General features: G+C 46.2%; 1 protein-coding gene across 1 annotated transcript; it reads left to right on the top strand.

Annotated features, from left to right (window-relative positions):
- Positions 1-2,630: 2,630 nt before the first annotated feature.
- IZUMO1R (IZUMO1 receptor, JUNO) lies at positions 2,631-4,668 on the top strand. Its single transcript, XM_006907535.2, has 4 exons — positions 2,631-2,726; positions 3,501-3,689; positions 4,107-4,242; positions 4,400-4,668. Exons 1-4 carry the CDS (start codon positions 2,631-2,633, stop codon positions 4,666-4,668), a joined length of 690 nt encoding a protein of 229 aa, XP_006907597.2.
- Positions 4,669-8,942: the final 4,274 nt, after the last annotated feature.

Genomic DNA, 8,942 nt, shown 5'->3' on the forward strand with positions numbered 1-8,942 from the left:
CCTCTCCCCTCATATTGTCCAAAGATCAGCTGTATTTGTGAGGACTTGAACAGGACATCTACTCTTCTCCTGCCAAGTGGTTGCTCGTGGAAAGAGAGCCAAGCTGCAGGAAAGCCATTACCACCTGGTATCGAACCCTAAAATAGAAACTCCTAACTCCATTCAAGGCAGGGACATGGAAGGCTGGGCTGGTAACCATCAGTGTTCTCGAATAAAGCCAACACATGCTTCCCAACACAAAACGTGATTACAGCATTTTACCTTTTTTTTTAAATAACAGACCGCTTGAGATCCAGACAGCATCTACCTTTACATCTTGGAGGTCTCCCCTTCACCTGGTCCTTATGGATCAGATATGGAACTGTGTTTAACTGAGTTTAGATTCTAGCTCTGCCACTCCCTAGCTGAGCCTCGGTTTCCCCACAGTTGAAACAGGAAGGGTGTTCACTCTAGGAATCATTGGAAGAAGCCAGATCATATACAGTAATGTCGTCATCAGTTCTTAGAAACTATGACTTTAAGAAAAACAACTTATAACAGAAGCAATTTTTCTGCAGGCTAATTGGTATAAGCAAGACTTAAGTTCCTACAGCATCTCATCAGCATTATAATGGAACAACATTGAACAAAATGTCGACCAATGACCTGCTGTATTTCACAGACGATTGTCCCTGCATACAAAGAGAGGCTGTTACTTAGGTTGTGGAGGGACTTTTGGTTTTGTTTGTTTCGGCTTTGGTCATACATTTAAGTTCTTGGGTCCCCAAGGCCCCACTTTATCTCTTCATCTCGTGCTGCTGGATCTGCTCTCCAGCAGGAACCTTCACTCTCGGGGGCTGAGAGCTAACGTCACTGTTACAACGCAGGTAGTTCATCCCAGGCAACTATGCTGATGAAAGGACAATAGAATTGTGGAACAGGCCAAAGAGAAAAAGGCTTCAGAGGATAAGAAGATAGGAATGAAAACCATTAAGATTTACTCTGCACCGGGCATGATGACAAGTCATTTTCATGAACTTTCATTTCTTTTTCCCAACCATCCCATTACAACAGCCCCGTTTATAGGTAGTGAAATTGAAAGAGTTGAAGTCATTTTCTCAAAGGCTTCCAGCTAGCAAGGAACAGAGCTAAGAGGAACTCAGTAGCTGATTAAAGAGCCCAGGATCTCACCCACTATTGGGTCTCTGTTTTTCTGAGAAAGCTAAACCGTTTCTCAGAAACCCCATGGCTCCAGCCACAGGGGGGCCCTACACTTGGGTAAGAAAGAAGCCATTTAACTGGAGCCACCTGGAGTTTTACATCTGCACCTGGATCTAGTAGGAACTGGAGTGGGTAATAAATGGGCGGATTGTAGAAGTCTCAGCCTCACAATCTCTGGAAGCGGGAGAGAGTAGCTTTTCCTTTCAAAGTAAGTATGAAAAAAACATGAGAAGGGATAGCATCATTCCGCTTTTACCTGACATACCTGGTTCTTTAAAAATACTCTATGTCTGTGCTTGAAATTGATACTGACGAGAAAGGGCAGCCTTCAGTTTGAACTCAGAAGGTGCTGGGGTATCCATCACTAGATGTTTGAGGCTCTAAACTTGGGCTAGGCCAGAGGTTTTCAGTTTCACTGTGATGGGTCCAGAGCCAGTTCCCGCAAGGCCTGAGGGACTGGGTTGGGGGTGGGGAGGAGGGTCCATGGGCTCCTGGGTGGGTAAAGGCTGAGTGAGCCCTGTTTCCTAAATTGTCGGGAACTTGAGACAGGGTGCTCTTCTGCCATTTCCCCCACTTCGGTCTCTCTTTCCATTCCCTCCTGTTATCAGAACTACCCAGTTGGAAAAATAGTGCTCAACAAAGACCAAGAGAAAAGCTGGCCTCCTCATTCCTGTAACGGGAATCAGCTTTGGATGTGGAAGGCTCTCACATTTGAGAGCATGCTCTTGGCTCTGAGTTGCCAGCAAGGCCACTGGGTGCCTAGCTGCCCAGCCTTGTGCTCAGCTGGGTTTGAGATGGGTTGAGGCAGGTAGAGGCAGAACTACTACTCTAGAGAGACAGGGGAGGGGGCAGCTGCTTGAGGAGATGCAGGCCCTGCATGGACCCCTCAGAGAGGCTGGAGTCAGGGTTGGCATTTGAGGGGGTAAGAATTGCATTCAACCAACCACAAATCGAAAACAGTATTTTTGCATTCCATTAATACCTAGTCCCACCATGCCCTTTGCTCCATACAGAATCTGGTTACTGAGCATTTGTTCAGTTACCAGGATCCGAATTAGAAAGACCACCTCTGAGTAGAGAAGGGCCAGGGAAGGTAGTCATCATTCTACCCTGACCTTCAACTTAATGCTGGTCTCTTCCCCCTCTCTGGGCTTCAGTTTCTGCATTTGTACAGTTGTTAGGGGTAGGTGTCAGACTTCTAAGGTTTATTCTACCTGCCACTACATTTTATGATGCTGCCTCAGACAGAAGCCCTAGAAGAAGCCAAAGCATCATGGGCGCTGGAGGGAGCACTGAAGCTCCTAGTCACCCCTGGGGATAGTGGAGGGAGTGGAGCAGGATGTCTTCTCTGTCACTTGAGCAGGTGGATCTCCTCTCCGCAGTCAGCCATGGAATGGCGGTGGCAGTTCATTTTAGGGTTCTGGACGGTCATGCCCATCTGGGCTGGGGACGAGCTGCTCAATATCTGCATGAAGGCCAAGCCCCACAAGCAAGAGCCCAGCCCAGAAGACCAGCTCTACGAGGAGGTATAGAGGCTTGACTTGGCCCAGGGGCGGGAGTGGGGCTGTTTTGGCAGATCAGGGAAGGGACGAAAATGCCAAGATGGTTTCTGAACCCTCATCGACCCTGTCTTGTTTGGTTCCTTAGGTTGGGATTTAGGAAAAGCCCACTGGAAGGACACTATGACCTTTTGAGACCATAATTGCCGAGTGATTCAAAGTTCTTATTTCTGAGCCACTGGCCACTCGGGGAGCAGGGGCAAGTGGTGATCCCAGAGACCCATCATTGGTTCAGCATAGATTCAAACAAACAAGGTCCTCCTTCTCTAGCCTTCCCACCAATAGGCTCTGGGGAAACATGACTTAAGCGACTCCTCCCCAAGCTCTTAAAGGCCACTGACAGGGATGTGGGAGGAAGAGCAGAGCTAGCATTTACCTGGCATTTACTGAGCCCTTCTCAGCTATGGTGCCCTCTGACCCAGTACAAACCCACATTCCCCTGGGCCTCATGGGGTTTCTCTGCTGCCCCTCAGAAGCTGAGACCTTGGAAGTCTTAGACTGTGGCAGCCTGTAGCAGGGAGGTCAGTGTACAGGTGCCCTTTAGGTGTGAATATTGACAGATTATCATCAGCATTCCTTCTATATAGGGAGGTGCTGGCCTAAAGACACTACACTTGTTCAGATCTTATTCTAGGGGACATCTTTACCTTTCTGCCCTAGACACTCATCAAACCTCTACCTCTTACCTCCAACTCCCCCCCCACCCCCGCCACCACCTTTTGCTTCTTCCTCTACCTTCAGTGCATCCCTTGGAGGGACAATGCCTGCTGCACAACCAACACAAGCTGGGAAGCTCACCTGGATGTGTCCTTGCTCTACAACTTCAGCCTGGTTCACTGTGGATTGATGATGCCAGACTGTCAGAAGCACTTCATCCAGGCTGTCTGCTTCTACGAGTGCTCCCCAAACCTGGGACCTTGGATCCGGCAGGTGGGAAGACCAAGCTGGAGATGCGAGAGGCACATCTGTGCAATGCTCTGAGCTACAGGATACTAGCAGGAACAGGAAATGCTGTCCCTCTGTGGACAAGAATGGAGTCAGAGGTCTCTGCTGGGAAAGGGATGGGGAGGAAGTTGCCTCTGGGGATAGGGGAGGCAAGGAGGAGACTGGTCAGATAAGAACAGTAGAATGAGAGACTATTTGAATCCTATCTTCTGTATGTAGGAACAGAAGCCATGTAGCCTGGAACAAACTATTTAGCCTCTTAGCCTTAGTGTTCTCATTGGTAAAATAATCCTTACAGATTTCATAAGAGAATGTTCATATGATACACGAGTACCATTGCAGCTATTGACAGTCTTCAAATTTCTGCTATTTGTTTTTGTCTCTGGCCGTGCATGTACCCAGGTGGATCCGAGTGGGCAGAGAGAGCGAATTTTGAATGCACCGCTATGCCAGGAGGACTGTGAGCAGTGGTGGACAGACTGCCACACATCCTACACTTGCAAATCCAACTGGCATAGCAGCTGGGACTGGAGTCAGGGTGAGTAGTACTTGACAGAGCCTGGGGAAAATTAGGGCATGAGAGGCCATCCACCTGAGGACAGGTGCCAGTTTCCTAGGCTACCTCAAGGCAAATGATGGGGATGTGAGGATGGGAGTCGTAGGAGGTAAGATTTCTGTGCCTTAATCCCCCACAGGGAAGAGCCGCTGTCCTGCAAGGGCCTCCTGCCACCCTTTCCCCCATTACTTTCCCACCCCGGCTGACCTGTGTGAGAAGATTTGGAGCAACTCCTTCAAGGCAAGCCCTGCACGCAGGAACAGTGGGCGGTGTCTGCAGAAGTGGTTTGAGCCTGCTCAGGGCAACCCCAATGTGGCGGTGGCCCACCTCTTTGCTAGCCCTGCCCCATCCTGGCAACTCTCCTCTACTCTCATGTCCTTCTCTCTGTTCCTGCCATTCCTTTCCTGAGAGCCCCTACTTCTCCCACACACATGCTGACACTCCCCCAGGTATGAGCTGGGCTGGGCCATAGCAGCCTCCTTCCTCAGTCCTTTCCTTAAACAGAGCAGCACAGGCTGGGGTGTTGCTGGCACATTGAGGCTACGCGGCTTGGTGCCTGAGCCTTGAACATTTGGTTCTAGAACCCCTCTACTGTTCTGCTCTGCCTTTGCCTGCCTGGAAGGCAACCAGGGGTGAGGTGTACCAAGGTGACCCATCCCCTCCTGCCTTTAAGAATGATGGGGCTCTGATGTGGGACTCCAGGCCCTTCTCATCTAGTGCAGGTCCACCCCTTTCCCTGGCAGTGCTGATGGTGACAGCCCTGGCCTCCCATCCCATCATGGTGCCTCCACTAACACGGCAGTTGACCTTTCCTCTCTGCGTGACTCACTCTGTCCTAGCTTTATGGTCAGGAAATCAAGCTGCACAAAGAAGGAGCCAGTTTGCCTCCTGCACTGAAGCCGCAGAGTTGGTTGTTACTTAACATATACCAGGCTCTCTTGTTACAACTCGTTACAACACCTCTCTGGTGGGAGTACTTTCAACACCCCTCTTTTTCAGTAAGTGATATATACTGTACAAAAGACCCCAAAACAGAGTGAGCCTGGGGCCCTCCAGATCACCAGCTCTATTTTGGATACCAAGATTAAAGCAGCTGTTTCAACTGCTTTCAGCAATTCCTCTTCGTTTTAACCCCAGAATCACAACACACTGTCTGGAATTTTGGAAGCCCGAGTTCTAATCCAGCTTTACTACTTTCTATATGACTTTGACAAGTCCTCTAACCTCCATGTAAGACTGTCTTGGTTTCTCTCTCTCATGAGAGGAATGAGGTAGTTGGACCAGATAATTTAACTTAGAATAAGAAAAAGGCCAGTGCCATTGTTCGTTGGGATATAGTCTATGCTTCTTGGGCAGTGCCACGTCCTGAAGAACAAGACAAAAGAGTCAGAATAGAGTTAGAAAAGGTGTCCTGAGGCAGACTTCATGACCCTTCAGTAATGAACTAGCAGCCACTGTCACTCAAAACCTTCTGGAGCCTGAAACCCAGCAGCTTCCCAGCATAGATGTCTTCCCTTCAACCTTCCCTTTACAAAGAGAAGCTTCTGTCTGCACCTTAATTGACAATTACAATTACTCATTCTCACAGACACCAGCAAGTCCTGCTCATCAGTTAAATTCAACCTGCATTCCTCCCATGCTAACCTCGAATGTGTTCCTTCACTGAACAAACCCTGTTACAGGCAGGGCACTCGAGTTCTAAAACTGACAAAGAGCATCCTTCCAGGTGAGGTAGAAGGAGTTTGGAGTCAGGGACAGACAGCAGCAGTGGCGATGAAGCTCTTCACTGGAAATCTGCAAGAACGAGGGGTAGGGATGCTGGGAAGGCCTCACAAGGGGTGAGGCTTGAGCCCCGATGAAGAAGGGTCACTTTATTGAGAACAGAAAGAAATGCTAGACAAAACCAGCTGAGTCCCCAAAACAAGAACTGCATGAAGCAGGACCTTTCGTTGCTCTTATATTAATAAATTGTGGCCTCTAAAATATAGGTAAAATTTTTTAAGAATTGAGGACTTTATGGAGTATCTGAGGAGTGTGCTTGGTAATAAACTTGAGAGTTTAATGGCTTTATTTTAATATTTTTAGGTATAAATATTTTTTAAAAAAATATTCTAAGTAGGGTTAAAGTTGAGACAGACCAAACAAGACTAGTTTTGGGAGTCCTAATAAATGTTACTATTTATTGATCACTTACTCTGCCTGAGCTCTGCTAAGCTCCTAACGTGTGTTAGCTCATTTGAGCCTCTCAAAAGCTTTGAGATACTCTCATACCCATCCTCCCATTTTTCAAACTAGGACAGAAGCATATGTAAGTTTGAAACCAGGTAAGTCTGACCCTTGTTCCCAGCTCATAAAGCTTACACTCAACATTCTGACAAGTCATTGTTTGGGGCTGGAGTGATGTGGGAATTGGAGGGAAAGGAGGCTGGTCCATGGCTGGTCACTGCCAGGAAAGAGAGACTGAGCTCTCTTACCCTATGGGTTTGGGAGGAGTGGTATATTTTAAGTAGTGGAGTGAAACTGTTAGATTTGTAGTTAAATTACTTTTTAAATCAGAGTGATCCATGCACATTGGTAAAACACATAGCTCAAAGGATGTTTGACAAAGAAACAGCGCCCCAGCCATCCAACCCCTCAGCCCCAGGGCCCCTGCCCAGAGGCACCCACTTCTAACCATTTCCGAATTTAGCTATGAAAAAGTTGCAAAGCTGACTTATCTTTCTGCCACACATTCAGACTATTTTCTTTCTCTCTGTCAGAGTTTCTCAACTTAATCCTTTAATATTTTTAATTTTGGCAATCTACTTTTAATTTCTAGGAGACTTTTTATTTTCTCTTGTCGTTCTTCATAGCCTGTTGTTTTCAGTTTTATGGATGTAATATCCTCCCGAATCTCATTGACGATCTAATTAGAATTTTTTAAAGCATGTTTCTAGTCTCTGAATGGCCTGTTTCCTCCAAAGTCAATCCGTTCTGTTTATCTTGGTCTTCTCCTTTGTGCTGATGTTCTCTGTGTCTCATGACTTTGGCTTTATGTTCATATTTAAGAGTGAGAGCTAGGTTGATTTTTCTAGTTAGCTGCAATGGGGGTCCTCCATGGTTGTATATGTAAGTCTTCTCTCTCGTGACTAGCAAAGTTGATGAGTAGTTATGGGTACCTGTGGAGGGTTGTTGACTAGAAGACTTTGCTTCAGAGTGTGGAAATAAATGAAGATTAAATGAGAACAAACAAAGGCTATTTATTCAGAGCTTCCCTAACAAGGATGTCAGCCACTATTACTTGCATTTTGGCAGAGACTCAAAGGGAGGGAGAATAGGGGGTGAGTTTTTAGAGTGGAAAAAAAAAAAACCTTTTAATTTTCAGTCTGTTGGCAGCGGGGATCTGTAGTTGACCTAATTAGAAGTGGGCTATCCTATGTGAGGTGCATATTTGGCTTTCTCCGATTGGTCCTCAGCTGGAAGCAGGGATTAAAAATTAGGGAAGCTGTCAGTCATTAATCAAGTCCTGGATGTTTGGGACTGATCATGAGAGGAATTATTGTTGAGTCTGACTTATGCATAGAAGGCTGGCTTTCTGGGCTGATTACTGCAAATAATGGGTTAGAACTCTATTTTTATGTACAACTGGACATTGTCGATTTGTATATACAGTCTCTCAAGACTGAGTTGGCAGTAAAGACCCTTCGAATGCTAGAATAAGGATGGTTCTCTCTGAGGTGCCAAAATCAGGTACTTCAATGTGTGTGAAACTTCAGCACTATCCAACATTATTTTTTTTATCAAATATCTCTTCTAAGTTCCCCCTTCAAAGTTCCCCCTAAGCATGTGTAGACTTTCCCTCTCTGTCCCCCAGGCCTGCCAATTCTGAGCCCAGAGCTCTCAGAGGTTCTGCCCAGCAGATCAGCTCTGACTTCCACTGCAGCTGCCTCCTCCACTTCCTCTGGCCACCTCTCTTCCCTGTGGTGTGCTTCTATGTGCTTTCCATCTTCTAAATATCTGTTGAAACCTCCTGGTCCCTGGTGGTTTCCTTCACATTATTTTAGTAAAGGAACGCTTAGAAATAAATATTTTAGTGGGAACCAGTTACTTGTTTTACTTTCTGTAACCAGCAGCTGCAGATTTTAAAAAAGATCTCATTGTTTAAAGAGCAGATTAAACAATTGGGCCAAACTGAAGACACAGAGGCTTAGGACAACGTGTAGAATGAATTTGCGGGAGAGAAATGACATAGAAATGCAGGTGATAGAAACCTAATTGCAAGTAATGCTATAGGAAGAATTAAGTCAGGTTACAGGAGAGACAGTGGACTAGAAAGGGGCAGATTCAGAAACTATTAGCAAGGTAGAACCCATAGAAATGTGGACCGTATTTTTTATACAGTGAAAATAACAGTAAGTTCTCACTTAACATCGTCAGTGGGTTCTTGGACACTGTGACTTTAAGAAAAATGGTGTATAAGGCCAGAAAAAGCCTAAGGGGTCCTCTGATGAAGTCCAATCCACCCATTACACAGATGGGCAAAGTGAGATAAACTAAGGCTAAAGATAAAATGTCTTGCCCAAGGTAGAGCTAGAACTTGGAGGCTGTTCTCCAGATACACTAGAGGTCTAATTGATATAAATAAATCATTAGGCTAATTAAAGAAAAGTTCCTATGGCATACTTCTGGTCACAAAAACTTAA

This window comes from Pteropus alecto, unplaced genomic scaffold, assembly GCF_000325575.1.
Source record: "Pteropus alecto unplaced genomic scaffold, ASM32557v1 scaffold12, whole genome shotgun sequence".
NCBI classification, from domain to species: Eukaryota; Metazoa; Chordata; class Mammalia; order Chiroptera; family Pteropodidae; genus Pteropus; species Pteropus alecto.